An 18,213-nucleotide genomic window follows, 5' to 3' on the forward strand; every position below is an offset into this window, starting at 1 on the left:
AATAAGATTTTTCTAAAAATTTAAAATCAGTTTTCAAGTTTATTGTTAAGCAAAATAAAAAATATTGAAAATTTTTAGATAATCACCAGCGTACGCTAGTTTGGCACATATGTCTATGTGAGATGCTTAAGATGAATAGTGGCACATGTGACATGCATGGTATATGGAGACACTTATAGCTAATTTGTGGTACGCATGGCACATATGAGGTACTAGAAGTTGTACGATGAAACATGCAGCACAGGAAGTAAAAATCCCTTTGTACAATCCTTGATTAAAAGTTTTTTATTATTTGAACACAAATGTGCATTTAAGATTTCTAGGAGTGTCAACGGTCCGAGTTCAGGCTATGCCAACCTCTGTGCAAGCCCGACCCATAGTTATCTACAGAGGCCCAAACCTGTGCCAAGCCCATGACAATCTAAAAAATTCTAGCCTAAGCCCAACCCTGGTCCAATGTGTTTACATTTGCCTTGAGCTCAAGCCCTTTCCATTATTTGAGGGGGTAAATTTTTGAGGAGAATATTTGAAGATTGAGAAAGAGAGATGCAATACTAAGTATTCCACGTTGTTTTTCAATGTGGGATTATTCTCAAAGCAACATACAAATGAGACAAGAAGTTTAAATGAAAATTTAGTTGCAAAGATTTTAGTGGAAAATGTTTGAAACATTGAAATTTTAAAATGATGGACAATGTAGATAGAACATACACATCATGGTGGGGCCACAAAGCACCAATCTCTAGCCACCTGGCTAGTGGCAATGTCACTAGCCAAACCGCGTCCCCACATAAATCTCCCTAGATTGGAAGATCCTTCTGACCAATTATGATTTTTTTTTTTTGTTGAGCTTGGACAACTATGGTATTTCTCTCACTGTGTTGCTCAACCGATCATTGTATCGCTCTAATTTTGAAAAAATAAAAATAAAAATCTACATGGCCGGACCCACCTAATCGGCATAGGTGGACCACACGAACCGAAATTGCTTGCACGTTTGAGAAAGTGGGGTTGCCTCAGCAAGCAACATTTGTTCTTTGGATACTTATTTAAACTTGAAAGTGACAATCTTCATTGATCCATTCCACATTCAATGTTTCCAACTAGCCTATGTTTTTCATTCATACCGCATGATCTTATCAAGCTTAAGAGAAGAAAAAAAAAAAGAAAAAAATTAATAATATATTGATTGAACAGTTGTATCCTTGCACGGTTTACTTTAACTTGCGGCCCACATGTGCAATTTCTAGGTGCTTGTGTATCACCCATCATACTCTGTTAAAATATCAAAGTTTTTCTCAATCTAAAAGTGAGTAGGCTTTGGTATGTTGGCCACTACAAGATGATCCTAGTTGTGGGCCTTATAATTTTCCCCTTAACCACTTTTTAAAGAAGTTCACAGTAGCATTATAATAATTTCACCAAAGCACTTCCCTCTTATTTCAGTTTATAAAATTACTATTTGGTAAAGTTTAAATTTTTGTAGTTAAAAATGCCTTTTAATTTTAATTTTACAGTAAAAAAATGGTGAAGAATTTTGTAACAAAAATGCCTTATTACTAATTTTGCAATAATAAAGGAATTGTTATCATAAAAATGCCTCTTAATTTGGATTTTACCAAATAGTGTCTTCGAGGGCTGAGAACTGCTTTTTTAAAAGGAGAAATTACATTATTACTCGTCTTTTTTATTTTTATCCCTTTTATAAAGTGAAGAATTATTGGACATGCATGGTATATACCTGACATCCAACTCATCCAATACATCAACAAAGTTATTAGGTGAATCAAAAATATTAATATTAGACAACGTAAGCTAGTCCACATAAAATAATATACACCACTCAAAACATCCAAATTCAAATATAGCCTATCTAATGATTTGATTGGCCTTTTTCTTTTTTCTCACGTATGATCATCATGGTTGGGTGCAAATGTTAGATGGCTTAGATGTTATGTACATATCATGTGGGCCACACAAGTTTTGACTTTTACTAATTTTTAAAGAAATATTAGATAGGAGCATTATTCCTAGGGATTGCTACAGATACTTACTATTTAACATTTAAAAATAAATAAATTAGGACGCCACTAGGAAATAAAGTAAAAATATGAAAATGTGTAAGTACGACTTTTCCTTGAAAAATGAGAATTCTCCATCTTTAACGTATGAATGCACGGATATGTAGGAAATTGCATAATCCAAACCACTACTTTTAGTGTCGCACTAATGAATGCGACGAAAGTAAAAATCTTTGATACTGTTGCAGAATGTGATGGATGATACTCAGGCCCTTAAAAATCATTTTGAAATTGCACACATACGAGTACTTAAATTACACTGTCCAATTTATGGTATCAATGTAGATGTATGATGAACCGAATATTAAGTTTATTTGATCATCTGACTATCGAATGGTGGACACTTAATGGGCGGCTCACAATGAAAAATATCGAATGGTCTTATTAATTTCCACTAACAAGTGTCCACGAATTAATTAGGATCGTTCAACCAATCTGATCTTGAGATTGTGATCTAGGGAATATGGCCCGCACAATCAAATCGTTTATTATTATTATTATTATTATCATTATTTAGTTAACATGGCACCTGTACAATTTCCGAATGCATGCGTAATCAAGAATCATACGCAGCAGTTTGGTGGCGACGGTGGTACCAGGCAGAAGTGGGACCACGTGATGTAATCTTTAAATCCAATCCGTCCATCAGATGCTTCGCCTTACGTGACACCCAGGTTCCAATATGGAGCTTGAATGGGAACTAAGATGGCCCGCAAGAAGTTTTTATTGGTGGGCCCTCAGTCACCACTATTTGTAGTGTGGCCCACCGGAGATTTAAATCTTCTTCATTTTTGGGATCATGTCATAAATGAGCTGGTAAAATTGACGAACGGCGTGGATATATAAAACATACATCAAGGTGGGGCCATGATCACAGCCACTGTTCTTTCTATTATTATTATTTTTAATTTTCTTCTCATCTATCGAACTGTTGAAAAGATGGCCCAGTTGTGGATGAGCTGTTGGCCATAAGCAATCACGATTCTAACTTCTGTGTGCATATAAGACTTTTCTCATACGAGAATTTATTGCTAACCTTCCCTTGGATATAGAATTGCATCTACCCTTTCTGTTTCTCAACTGCTGTTATGATCATTTCCAACTTGTTGAAAAAATACGACTCCATACTCAAAATTAATTCCTAACCGTACAACTGCATATTCACTATTTGTCTCAAGTGTAACAACTCACGTGTGTGGTGGATGGATGGCAGGGTGAGGAAAATGTATGAGTATTTGGTGGATGGTCACACGTGTATAAAAGAATGTGTCATTACATTGAGTGTTAGATTCGTGTTTAAATTCAATAATTTAAGGTACTATTTAAACCGGCATGTTGTTGATTGGAGGTGGTGTTGTTGGTGTTGAAGGTTCCGCTCCGGTAATTTAATTGTTCATTTTATTCATATTTTTTATTGGTTAATTCACAATGTTGCACTGATAAGTGAACTAAAGAACGTGTCCCGATGGGCATGTTAAAAATGTTGCCTCTTGGTTTCAAATTTGATCATGTGGTTTGTGTAGGCGTGACATAATAGAATATGCTACTCAATTCAAACCGAATAACTACGACCCCAAGCATTAAGATATGCATAAATGTTAGAATTGATCGTATATGATCGAGATCGAATAAGATCAGTCGTCTATTCATCCACTTGCGCAATGTTGTTTAAAATGATCAGACATTTTTTAGAGTGTAGAGTTCGTCATCTGAAGATGAGTTGTACGTTTGACTTTCATATAAATGGACTTGTCAATACAAATAAAACAAAAAATAAATTCTTACGGTTAGCCATAAATAACAACTGCAAAGTGCCTTTTTGAATGGGGGACTTACTTAATATTGGAATTGAGTCTAACATATGAGCAATTAAAAGATTTATTTGATTACAGTTAACAGGTATTTGATTATTGCTATCGATTGCACTAATAAACGTAAATGACTAATAATGTCAAGGAGTACAGAGTAATTAAAAGATATATTTGACTTAATTTAGTTAGTATGAGACGCATTCTTCTACTGAATTTCTTTGTTATTTATAATCTTAAATTGAATATCAACCCTTAAGCATCTTATATTTTGACAATTATTATAACTATTTGAATATTATTGATTTTTCAAAACTTCCTTCTAAGATTGCGACTGTATTACTTTGTGGATAATGTGTCACCACTTAAAAAGGCATCGACTGTATCATCGCATCGCAAAATCTTATTCGATCTCAGTAGATATTGAATTTAAACCACAAACTCTTGTAAAATTACATGTATTCCTTTCTTAGTGGCTGTGGTAGTAACGGGCAGAAATGCAGCAGAACATAGACAACTCTAGCTATCAATTTTGCCGGGCTCTGTCCCACTGAATGTTCACCGTTAGCTACTTTGGTTTCCCACCGACGCTTTTAAGGCCACTGATCATATTGTTAGTAACATCCAATCTATATTTATTTTGAACCATATATCATCCCAGTAGGGAAAACTACATGGACGGTCTGATTAACAAGTTACCCTGCCAAGTACAGTATACTGGGGAAGATGGCTCCACCGTATCATCTCCGGACAGAAATAGTCTACAACCCCTGTTTTACACAGCGTGTAAAGCACCTATGTAAATCCACTCCGTCCATAAGGTGATAATCCTTATATAAACCGTTAATACAAAAGATAAGCCCTATAAAATACCTCAATGGGCTACACAAATGGAATAAATATAAAATTTCTCCTAAAACCTGTAAGTTCACGTGGTGTGGCCCACGTAAGTTTTGGATAAATCTGATTTTTGGATATTCACTTCATCCTGGTGAGTTAAACCTTATTAATGACTTTGATGAAAGACACAAACCTACGTTTGGCATCTCGTCCCCATCGCTCCCATGGCATGGCCCACCTGAGTTGCGTATGTAGCTATTTTTTGTCCTTAAGGAACTGCAATCGAGGATAGAACCTGATGGACGGAATGGATTTAATATATAGAATATGGTGGGGCCCACAGAGAAAGGATGTTTTACACTAGTGGAGGGGCACGGTCCTATCATCTCCCTACCTCAAATCACAGACTCATGCGGCGAGATTTAAATATCACATGCTCCGTCATTCCCGTACTCTGATTCCATTCAATTCAAATCCCGCCACCCAAACACTTCTCGCCATCCCCTCTCTCTTGCGAGCATGCACTCGCCTCGAGCATCTCAAACAAGTCCATGCCCAGATCCTCCTTCATGGGCTCCAACACAAACACCTTCCGCTCACAAAAAATCTCACCCTCCAATACATCTCATTCGACTGCATCGAATCCGCAAATCTCTCCTTCAGAACAATACAATATCCATGCAATTTCTTATACAACATGATAATAAGGGCTAATGCTACAAATGGCCTTTTCCACCGCTCCTTGAAACTATACTTCGAAATGATGGATCGGGGGCTGAGGCCCGACAAGTTCGCGTTCCCTTTCGCGCTCAAATCTTGTGCCGGATTGTCTGATTTGCAGATGGGCAAGAAGATTCACCAGCATTTGATTTGTTGTGGGTGTAGCAATGACAGGTTTGTGGATGCCGCTTTGGTCGATATGTATGCGAAATGTGGGTGCGTTGATAGTGCCCGGATAGTGTTCGATAGGATGTCTGTGAGGGATTTGGTTTCTTGGACTGCGATGGTTTCTGGGTATGTTCATAATGGTTGTGATGGCGAGACTCTGGAGTTTTTTGAACTCATGCGGTGGTCGAATGTGAAGCCCAACCGGGTTGGTTTGTTGAGTGTTCTGTTGGCTTGTGGGCATCTTGGGGCGTTGAGGAAGGGGGAGGGGTTCCACAGTTATGCGATTCGGACAGGTTTTGAGTCGGATGTTTTGGTCTCGACTGCGGTTATTGATATGTACTCGAAGTGTGGGAGCTTGGATGTGGCGAGGTATATGTTTGATCGGATGAGTGGGAAGGATGTTGTGTGTTGGAGCTCGATGATCGCTAGTTATGGAACTCATGGGCATGGGAGGGAGGCAATTGTTGTTTTTGATCTGATGATAAATGCGGGTGTGAGACCGAATCATGTCACTTTTACTTCTCTCCTCTCTGCTTGCAGCCACTCAAGGCTGTTAGAGGAAGGTCGGAGGTATTTTGAATCAATGAGTGAGCAGTATGGGCTTACACCAAAGCTTAATCACTATGCATGTATGGTTGATCTTCTTGGTCGGGCTGGAAGACTAGCTGAAGCTGAAGAACTCATATTGACAATGCCAGTGGAACCTGATACTAGTATATGGGGATCTCTGCTCAGCGCATGTCGAAACTATGGTAATATAGATATGGGTGAAAGGGTCGCAGATCGAATTTTCCAATTAGACCCAACTCATGCTGGGTATTATGTTCTACTCTCGAACATGTATGCAGCTAAATCAAGATGGAGTGAAGTTGAGAGAGTGAGAGAGTTGATGGCGGAAAGAGGAGTGAATAAGATCCAAGGATTCAGTTTGATTGAGTTCAGTAACTGTGTCTATAAGTTTGGAGCTGGGGACAGGTCACATCCACAGTCAGAGGATATCTTTTCTTTGCTAGATGAATTGGCAGCACCGATCAGACATTTGGGTTATGTCCCATTGACCGATTTCGCGCTTCATGATGTTGAAGATGAAATGAAGGAAGCTGCATTAGCTTACCACAGCGAGAGGCTTGCTATTGCATTTGGGCTCATCAACACAATTCCCGGGACTCCCATTCGTATTACGAAGAACCTTCGTATTTGTGGAGACTGTCACAATGTGATAAAATTCATTTCAAAGATTGTGAGCCGAATCATCATTGTGAGAGACATGAATCGTTTCCATCATTTTGAAGATGGGGCATGCTCTTGTGGTGATTACTGGTAATAACACTGAAATATAATACGTTGCCTGATTGTTTCAAAGCTCTTCATGAATCTTGAAGAATGGGGTTGCTGATTGAAATATATGCATACTTGAGTCTTATGAAAGATGAGCTATGTTCCTGCCTTAGTAAACCCAAAAACTAGGAGGAGAAAAAAGTACAAGTTCAAACGACCTCCCAGTTTCCACTCCTAACAAAACGTGCATGTCAGCAAGCTCTGGTCTGGCTTGGAATGATGACATCCTCCCATAAGATATTGAGAGGTTTGGTGGAAGCTCAATGATGCAATGCCATATAAATAGAAATCATATTCTAATGAATACAATCGAAACCAAGGTCTGATTGAGCATACAATGGTAATAAGAATTGATTGGGCCTAGATTGTAATGACAGGAAAGGGGAAAGAGACAGTTGAAAGTTGGTTTCAGCTTGAACAGACTTATGGTGCTCCTTGGTTGACAGTTTGTGAAGATAGTTTCTTATTTTGATATGTGGCGCAATGCTGAATGATTGAGAAAAAAATGGGAGTCAAAATAAGCAATTAGAAAAGAAAGGACTCATGTTTTGATTGGGACTAACTGCTAACCTGCTTCTGGAGAAACGATTAAAAGGAAATCTGGGTTATTTTAACAGTATTCCTGTCTCACAGATTGATTTACATGCAACAGATACAAAGAAGATTTTCTTTAGAAAGAAATGAGACCATTCTCTTTCAGGTTTACGTATGGCTTCTCAAAACATAATGATATGTAATACAGCCCTGTCTCTCGATCTAGAAACTGCTGGAAGAGGACTGCTGGGATTTTTAAAAGTTCAGGTACAGTTAGGATTATCCAAAAGCTTGGGCACTTGTTTATGGATGCTTGGCCATTGAGCTCTTGATTCTTGTAGTATTCTTTTAAACACCATAGTAGCTCTCTTTTTAGAAAACTGATCACGTACAACTGGAAGTATGTATGGCGATTCTTTTGTATTCCAAATTTTTTATTTCTACTTTTTCCCTTGAAAATCTTATATATTTTCAAGAGAAAATGTTTGGGGGAATGGATTTTAAGCTAACCTAGAGCCTGTTGTTGGTGCAGTCTTTTTATTTTGCGGAAAAAAAAAGTACTTATTCACCTGTGCATATTCTTTGGTAGTTATGGAACGATGGCTTTGTACCTTAGCTTGTGGCTGCATTTGCCAAGGATTTCCAATCCATGCATCAGGTAGGCCCCACCATATGGATGACATGAGCCCTAACCTTAGATGGACGACAGCCATAACATAAAAGTTTTCAGATGGCAATTTTCTAACCATTTGATTATTTGACTCCTTTCCTTTGGTGTTTGGACATGGATGGCCTCCTTAACTTTTGAATCAAAGGATTGCCCACGTGGAATGCATGTGCATTTTACTAGTATTCTAACTAATAGTGTAACTTAGGTTGTGGTAATACTTAGTACAGTCATATTGCAAGGATGCCATAAGCTTCAACCATATCAAGAGAAAACAACAGTTCCAACTCGTCCAAAGATTCCGTATGACACTGTTACATGACACTACAACGTCTCCTCCTGATGCAAATGGGTGCATGCAGCTCACATCAATGGCTCGATGATGAGCTTCCTCTTGGTGGATTTCTGCACCGTGTTGGTCGCCCAAGTTGCGCCACCATATATAACAACGTAGCCATCCAACTGGACCACCAAGCGGTAGGTGTTAGGCCCACGGCTAGTACTACTAGACCAGATAACATCTGAGCCAGAGAAGATAACCAAGTTGCCATTGTTCTGCATGAGCAAGTTGCACGAGTTGCCGTGGCCTGCTGTGTTGGTGTGCCACAGAGCCCTGTCTTTGTTATACAGCACCAAGTTGCAATCACCTTGCATGATGAACTTGTAGGGCCCATTCTCTATGAACTGATCTGTTAAGAGCTTCTCTCCATTGAAAATGGTGTCCTCGGCTCCCACCAGCATGGATGAGGCTAGCCATGTGGTTGCTAACAAAACCCAAATGGATGATACCATTTTCCCTTCAGTAGTAGAAAATGAGGCCTATGGAATGCAGAATATTTGAAAAGATAGTAGAATTAATTTGTAGGAATGAGGTGTTATTTGGTGGTGAGTTGGGTTTTATAGAGAGAGTTTTGGGATCTGATTAGTGGGTGTTTGGTCAGCTATGCATTAAAAGATGAGATAGTGGTTAGGGGTAGCAATTTCCACTACTTCATGTGTTGATAGGCTAAAGATTGAGAATTCTCATTTTTTAAGGAAAAGTGCTTACTTATCTTCATGTTAGTGTACGTGGTCACGACTCTCTCTCTCTCTCTCTCTGGTAGAGTGGTATGGTTGATGTGCAGGCGGCACTAAGAAATTGTACATGTGGCATATATTACATTGATTAAACTGTCCATAATGTGGGGCTCACTGTAAGTTAGGTCATGTGTTCAAAATACATACATACTTGAGCCTTATTGAAAGCTCTCAAGTATTAACTACCTATGCATTCATGAACTGAGGGCAGGCCCACCTCCAAATGCAGCTATGTTCCCGTATTAGCAACCAAAAAAACTAAAGAGAAGAAGATGATGTAAAGTTCAAACCGCCTACCAGTTACCACTCCTGACAACATATGCATGTGACACAGGGATGATCTTGATGAGGTCGATCACCGTCTTCGTCAAGGGTAACTACTTCGAATCTACGAAGCTTCTCTGGACTCCTCATAGAGACTTCTCGAATCTACGAGGAAAAAAGCAAGAAAATAAAAATAGTATTCATGAAAATTTGTAAATTAATTGATATCTGAAATAAACAAGTCTACAACCCTTTAAATAGGGATACCGAGCATTGCAAGAAGTTTCGGAATTAAACTACAACTAAAACTCCCTAAAATTCGTAACTTATTACTATTTATAGTAAGTTTCCTATGTGGCTAAGCCACGTTATTCTCCTAATTTTTCTAAACACTTTTCATGTTGGACACAACTCCTAGAGCCCAACGGATGAAAAGTTACAATCAAACCAAAACTTACTAACAATAGTAAAAATGGAAATAAACAGGAAATTCGACAGTTGATCTGATGGAATTTTGCGAATTCTGCATGGGCAACCTGGCATAGTCGGGTTGGTTGGCTAAAGTAGCTTGTCCTATCCCAAAATCATATATGGTACGTTGAGTAACTCATTCCGATTTGCGAGATATGCCTGTTTTAAGGTTCTGATGGTCTTGATGACATCTACCTCTGATCGGGCCTTCTCTGATCCATCTTGACATGAAACTGTCCGTGACCCGCTCTACATCAGCATGTCAGCAAGCCCTGATCTGTCTTGGAATGATGACATCCTCCCATAAGATATTGAGAAGTTGGATGGAAGCTAAACAATGCCATTGTTATATAAATCGAGATCCTGTTCTGATGAATGCATTCGGAACCAGGGTCTGATTGAGCCTCAACTATGATAACGATCTATGAGACGGTTGAGGCTAAATTGTAATGGAATGGAGAAAAGGGTTGGTTGGAAGTTGGTTTCAACTTGAACAGACATGTGGTTTTCACTGGGTGACGAATCGTGAAGATGGTTTCTTATTTTATATGTGTAATGCTGAATGATTGAGAAAAAAAGAGGAATCGAAAGGAGCGGTAAATTGTAATGGATAACGATCTATGAGACGGTTGAGGCTAAATCGTTATCACTGGATAACGATCTATGAGATGGTTGAGGCTAAATTGTAATGGAATGGAGAAAAGGGTTGGTTGAAAGTTGGTTTCAACTTGAACAGGTGTGGTTTTCACTGGGTGACGAATTGTGAAGATGGTTTCTTATTTTATATGTGGTGTAATGCTGAATGATTGAGAAAAAAAGAGGAATCGAAAGGAGCGGTAAAAAAAATGAGGACCATTTTTTCATTGGGGTTAACTGCTAACCTGCTTTTGGAGAAGCAGTCAAAAGAAAATGTGTAATGTGTTAACAGTTTTGCTGTATTCTAGATTGATTTACATGCGACAGATAAGAAGAAGATTTTCCTTACACAGAAAGAAACGAGACCATTCTCTTTATGGTTCAAGTATGAATTCTCAAAACACAATGATATGCAATAAGCTCCTCATCTCTCCATGTATAAAGGGTTGGAAGTGGACTGCTGGATTTTTCAAGTTCAGGCATTGTTAGGATTAGCCAAAAGCTTTAATACTTTATTTATGGATGCTTGGACACTGAGCTCTTGACTCTTGTATTTTCCTTTTTAAATCCATAGAAGTTCTCTTATTAAGAACAGATCAACCATCAGCAGGGCTACACACCAATGTTGGAAATGGGCAATTGGAATTTCTTGTCCTCTGTGGTGTTTGTACATGTGTGGCCAACATCATGAGTTAGCCAGCCTGATTTTAGTATAGGTCATGGACATGGTACAGCCCTACTGATGTATGGCTCAGATGTTCGATGATGTGCCATTGATGGCACGTGTGGCATGTGGGATTAGGCTTCTGTGTTTTGTTAGCAGTCTTTGATTTGATTAATTATAAGGTCCTGATGCATCAGAGAGTGAGTACTGTTCCGATGCATCTATTTTTGTACAAGTGGTCCCCATGTTTCATTGATTCACACCAAGGAGATGATTTGCCCCGGCATTGATGGAATATGGTCCAAATTTTCTTCCAGGTCAGATGATTCTATCCATCCCACCTATGACTGTTATTTCAGACATTTGTTGTGTTTCCTGCCTAACTGCTCATTTTGTAGTCCATTGATCCAGCATTGGGAATCATTTGATCTAGTGTGCATTCCTTCAGATCAACGGCTGTGATCCCTGTGTCATGTGCCCTACATGAAGAAATCCAATCTTGCATCCTACAAATCCTTGTTGAAGACAAATCAAATTGTCCCCAATATAAGTTTGTGCCAGAAGAGTTTGAATTCAACTAGCAGTCACCATTGTGAATGGCAATGTAATTGTAATTGAGTCTAATATATTCTTTTTCTTGATGTTTTACTCCATTTGTCACTTAAATTTCTCACTTTTCTAATGCAGTTGTAGTCAGAAAAAGCCGAAATATTGGGTCCGGCGTGACAGATATATTTGATGTAATGTGAGTCATGACCATGATTTGAAGAGACTGAAGTGTCAGGTTTGTCTTCTTCCCAGTTCTTGCTGATGGGTGCGTTTGATTGCACCAAATACCAGGAATTTTCATGATATTTCATGATTATTTGTTCTAAATTTGCACCAATATTTAGTGCAACCCAACACACCTGAAAGCATTTCATTTCGTAGTATTGTCAGATCATATGAAATGAGAAATAGTGGTTGATGATCAATAGAGTTGGATAAAATGGGGAGTACAAGCTTTGCCTGAATCATTATAGGATAGGAATGATACACTGTTAGAACTTAGAAGGGATGTGACGTAACTTCATCATGGTCCAGATTGCTCAGCTGACATGCCTCATTTTGGATTAGAGACAACCCAACAAATTTCGCCACTCATTGCAATTGGTCCTGCAGATGGATGGTTAAAATAACCAGAAAATTTAACAGGACAATCAGATGGTTAGGATTGATCCTTTGAGATTTTTGGGCTATGGTCCATGTAGTAGGATGGTTAACACAAGATGAAGAGTTCAGATGACACAAACATTGTGTCAGTGGGCCAAATCACAGTGATTTTAGAAGGTCTCATAAGAGGCTCCAATAGCATCATTCTCCAAACTGGACCACAAGCTAAGGTCAAATATAACTATGGCATCGTAATATGCTGCAACAAATCCAAATTTCATTGGTCACAGGTGTTCCTAATCTTATCAAGAGTAGAAACAGATCAGATCTCATGAACGGGTCGACATTGCTGATTTTCATCTGAGTCTTGCAGAAACTTGGGCCTACAACTGTTTCAGCATACCTCACATTCAATTCATGTAGGACACAAAAGTTTCTGTCATATATTCTATGTTTCTATTGCAGAATGTGGCCTTATCCAACATAAAAAATTACTAATGGGCAATCCACTCACCTCTGCCAATTTTCTAATGCATGGATGAATGATCATCCATTAACCACATCCCCAACTCTCCTTATAAAACCCAAATCACCATCTAAAACTTCCAAAAATGAGTCGTCCGTTCTCCCTCCTATTCAGTACAAAATGGCCAAGGCCTTCTGGGTCTTGCTAATGGTGGCATTGGCAATCTCAGCCATGCCTGTAGAAGCCAAGGACGCCATGTTTAAATAAGAGAAGCTTTTAACTAACCAGTTCTTGGAGAATGGCCCCTACAAGGTTGTAATGCAAGATAACTGCAATTGGTCTTGTACAACAACGGCAAGGCTTGGTTGTTGAGTAGGACCCAAGGCCACTCTCATTCAAGGGGGCCTGATAATCATGTTTCTGGAGTATAGTTTAAAAAACTCATTTGGGTTTACTCGAAACTCGTTCAAGTCAACTCAACTCAGTGCGATTTCAAGTTGGCTCGATAAAAAACAAAGTTCATTTGGTTTTTTTTTTTATCAAATGGAGTTGAATCTTCCTATGTGTTCTAAGTTTTCTATTAATTTTTAATATTTTTATTATTTTACCTGTTTTATAATACATTTTGTTTTTTAGAACTATTAATAATTGTGGAGCTTTTCCTTGTGAGTTTTTATAGCTGTCCTGAATTTTCCAACTAACGCACCCATGATTATGATCATCAGTTCACCAGTTAAGTGTACCCTGGCTCTATGTGATTCTCAGTAATCAATTTAGTGGGATGCTTTGGATTCTAGGAAGATGGATGTTCCAGATTGCTAGAAGCGGTCCTGTGGGGCCCACTGCGATGTGTATATATGATCCACACTGTCCATCCATTTTAACAGATCACCAAAAAGGAGGCAGATCCAAGGCTCAAGTGAGCCACACCACAGGAAGCAGTGGTGATAGTGATGCCGCCATTGAAACTTTCCTAGGGCCTATCTTGATGTTTATTTGCCATCCAACCTGCTCGTAAGGTCGTATAGACCTGGATGAAGGGAAAGCACAAATATCAGCTTGATAAGAAACTTTTGTGGCCCCCCAAGAGGTTTTTAATGGTAGGCATTCAATCCCCCACTGTTTCCTGTGATGTGGTCCACTTTAGTCTTGGATATGCCTCATTTTTGGGCTCATGACTTGAAATTATCTGTTAAAATGGATGGACGGCTTGGATAAAACACATACATTACGGTGGGACTCAATCCACGTCCAGTCACATTGGCCCTGCATTTGATTGCCATTGTCCTAAAGAAGTAGGCGATTGCAATTTTTATTAAGCATCCCAAACACACAAATCTGAAATTGTGATTTGAGGTAGGTTAGCTATCTTGCCCAAAAAAAAAACGAAGAAGAAGAAGATAGAATTTCGATAAAAATATAAAAGTTGTCAATTTTCAATTTTACAAAATCGTAATTAGGAAAATTTTGGATGCCAAACAGACACCACTAAGCAAAATGGTTACACCCTTTTGCACCAAATATCATCCATGACTTCACTAACACACTGAGGTGGACATTTATATTGGCTGTTTGGCAAGAAATCTAATAGCATTTTAGAATTTGAATTTTCAAAGGTCATTTTGAAATGGATTTTATGAGTACTGGGCCCCATAGGCCTTTAATCACTGCCGACATCTATCCCAATGCCAGCTAAGTCAGCTCTGGGTTTTGGACCATCCTGACGAATACCGCCAACATTTGAAAATATAGTGATATATGAAAATATTGTGATATTCTGAAAAACTCAGCAGTTTTATTATTATTATTATTATTTTTTAATTATAAATTTCACTTATTTAATGAAATAAATATTTGAAAATTAAAATTTATTTATTTTTACCTCTATTTTAAATTTAAAGTTATCTATTAATTTATAATAAAATGGCAAGAAAATATAAAATCTCAAGATCTCCCCAGAAATTGACAAGAACCGGATTTGTCACTGTTATTGGGCGCAAACGAGCGTTCTTGGCACTATTGCGTTGATTACATTTAAAACTAACGTCTGTTTATGCGGCCGCCTTCCACTGTTCCACGTGACGAGAGTGGAAAAGGGAGTGTTGCCCAAATGGTGGTGTGATGATGTGTTGGGCGCTGTGGGACCCACCTTGATGTATGTATTTTATATCCGTGCCGCACATCTGTTTGGCCAGCTCATTTTAGAATGTGAACCAAAAAATGAAGCGGATATGAATCTCAAGTGGACCACACCACAGAAAACAGTGGTGATTGAACACTCACCCATTAAAAAACCACAAGAGATTTGGATGAAGCTGATATTTTCGTTTTCCCTTCATCCATGTCCGTGTAACATTATCAATAGGTTGGATGGCAAACAAACATTACGGTGGGCCATAGGAAGGTTTGCAACGGTGGGTGTCATTATCCCCACTATTTCCAGTGCTGTGGTCCACTTGAGCTTCGTATCTGCTTCATTTTTTTCGAATCATGCCCTAAAATGAGCAGGCAAAACGATGGACGGCGTGGATGTAAAACACATACATTACGGTGATCTTAGCTATAAAACCACAACCATCCATCCAAACAATCGTTCACAAAGAGAGAGAGAGTGAGAGAGGTGCAATGGCATTTGTTAGAATCAAGACCATGGCCATGATCTTAGCTCTAAGCATGTGGGCCACCAATATGAAGATCATCGTGACCGATGATGTTTTATTCAACGGTGAGAGCCTCAATGCTAACGAGTTGTTAGATAAGGGTCCTTATCGATTGCAATCTAGTCGTCTACGTCAACCGAACAAGGGCTCTATGGTCCTCCAGGACCAACGGTCGGGGCACTTCTTGCCGGGCCACCCTTCAGAAAAACGGTAACCTCCTCATCTTTTCTGGCTCTGATGTCGTGGCCCAAACAACTACCGTCTGATCGTCCAAAGTAAGAAATGACTGCTCTAATAACCGATCATCACAGCCGAGTAGATGTTTTCTTTTTTGGGTTTGGATTTTAGTAAGTTCATATGAACTTGTGTCCACCTTGATTTGTAGAACAAATAAATAAAGTGATTCCGGAGTTCATGTGAGACAGTGGTTAACTGTCGGGTTCGCGTCCTTTAGAACCCGTACCTGGGCTAACTGGCATTTGATGTTGTGCGTTTGGATGCATTTTGCAATCCCTTTGGCTCATCTCCAGCTTGATAAAATAGGTATTAAAATGCCAACTTACAATTGGTTTTTGCCAACTCGATGGAGAATCCTGAAGAACTTTGCAATAAAAATACCTATATAGTATTTAAAATAGTTATTAATTAATCATAAGCATTTTTTAAAATATTTTATTTTCAGTGAGATATTCCCAAATATTATCTAAAAAAAGAATTGAAAATCTCCCAAAAATTTTGCAAGAAAGATTTGGCACCATGACTTGGAAGTACACCATTTTTCTGTGTTTTTTTTTTCCCCCTTCGTGGCACTATAAACCCTAAACCCCTTTCAATCCATGATGATTCGTAGAGAAACAATCATGACTGGAACTGAATCAGCCAAGAAGCCAAAATTCCACTCTGAAAGTCCAATGGAATTTCTATCTACTACACTGCATGCAACCATCTATGAAGTGGCCCTGCATATAGGTGGACCCGATTTGTGCATTACCTTGCCATGTGTCCTGTGGACAGATGGATTGAACCAACGTTGGAGGTGGTTGGACAAGGTGGACTTAATCTGAAAGGTTAGACCCATTTCATAAAAGAAATTTCATGTAAGGCGATAGCTAGTCATTGCATTTTTGCCAATCAATCACAGAAATCATAATACGACTTTCTCAGCCCAACCTTAAATAGGTATGACTATCCTGCACTGATTGTGAGACAACATGGTTAGTGGACGTGCCTTATATTTGGTTCAGGTACCTCAAACATGACTAGATCAACTCTGGCATGATCCATGTAGCCTGGATTAAGGTCTTTAAAATAAATAAATAAATAAAATCTATCTGGGCCAGTTTAAGATGAACGTATGTGATTATACGGGTTAAAAGACTCGGCAACTCAACCAACTTGTCTGGTTTCAAGTTGGGTCATGACTCTCGCCCAAGTCAGGCTGCATCAGCTCGACTCGCCTGAGTCAAGTTGTGTTGTTTGGATCAGTTCTGGTCATCTTGAGTTGACTCGATGAGTTGGATGGAGACTCATTCGAGACACCATTCCAAATGTCAAACCCTTTGGCACCTTGGATTTGAATTTTAACTTCCAAGGCCAACTTGGTAGCCCTGCATTTTGAATCTTGTAAAATAAAAAAACTGCATTTGCAATTTAAAATTTCAAGAATGTACTTCACGAGAAGGCAGAGAAATTATGAATTTATACTAGTAATAAAATTATAATGATTACAAATTACAATTCTATGCCTAAATAAGTATAGGCAATTTGACTGACAATTCTTATATTTAAATTATTGTGATAAAATTGTAATGAATATACTTTTATATTATTTCAATGTCAAAATATAAATATATATATATAGATTGAAGATTTCTAATGCAACATGGTATAAAATTGTAACGATTATGAATGCCAATACATAATGGTGAAATTGTAATGCCGGTGCATTTATATAATCCCCAATCCAAATAAGCTCCATGGGATTATGTCAACTACCTTTTAGGGAATGAAAAAGGGCATTTTAAAATAATAATAATAATAATATTAATAAAGGATTTTCAATGCTAGTTAGATTTGAAATCCACCAAAATTCGCCAAACCCAAACATGACTTGGATTGAAAATCTAAAGTGCCCAAAAATCTGATTTTTGCTTGTTGAATTACAAAATTACAATTTTCTTTCAAACCGTCAATCTGATGGAAGCGGATTGGCTGGTGTACCACACACCACCGAACTGGCTGGTGTGTCTACGTCAGCAAGTTTTGTGGGTCCTACCATGAGGTATGTGTTATATCCAAACCGTCCATCCATTTGGCAAACTTGTTGTAAAGCTCAAGCCGAAAAATAAGACACATCCAAAAGATTAAGTGGACCACACTGCAAAAGGCAGTGGCGGATTGAACGACTACCATTGAAAACCTCTCGGGGGTCACAGAAGTTTTGGATTAATATGATATTTGTTTTTCCTCTTCATCCATGTTGTGTGACCCTATGAACTTATTGGATGGAAAATAAACGTTATGGTGGGCCCTATGAATGTTTTAACAGTGAAAATCATTCTCCTCACTGCCATTTGTAGTGTGGTCCACTTGAGCTTTGGATATAAATCATTTTTGGGATAATACTCTAAAATTATCTAGCCAAATGGATGAACAGTGTGGATATAA

At 38.5% G+C, this 18,213-nt stretch overlaps 2 protein-coding genes across 2 annotated transcripts; one reads left to right on the forward strand and one right to left on the reverse strand.

Moving 5' to 3' along the window:
- The first annotated feature begins 5,074 nt into the window (after nt 1-5,074).
- Nucleotides 5,075-7,778, forward strand: LOC131242900 (pentatricopeptide repeat-containing protein At2g01510, mitochondrial-like). The gene has a single exon (XM_058241860.1). The coding sequence runs from the start codon at nt 5,163-5,165 to the stop codon at nt 6,939-6,941; it is 1,779 nt and encodes a 592-aa protein (XP_058097843.1). The 5' UTR covers nt 5,075-5,162; the 3' UTR covers nt 6,942-7,778.
- A 741-nt stretch (nt 7,779-8,519) lies between these two features.
- LOC131244097 (mannose-specific lectin-like) lies at nt 8,520-8,948 on the reverse strand. Its single transcript, XM_058243755.1, has one exon. The coding sequence runs from the start codon at nt 8,946-8,948 to the stop codon at nt 8,520-8,522; it is 429 nt and encodes a 142-aa protein (XP_058099738.1).
- Between the last annotated feature and the right edge of the window lie 9,265 nt (nt 8,949-18,213).

Source organism: Magnolia sinica, chromosome 4 (genome assembly GCF_029962835.1).
Source record: "Magnolia sinica isolate HGM2019 chromosome 4, MsV1, whole genome shotgun sequence".
NCBI lineage: Eukaryota > Viridiplantae > Streptophyta > Magnoliopsida > Magnoliales > Magnoliaceae > Magnolia > Magnolia sinica.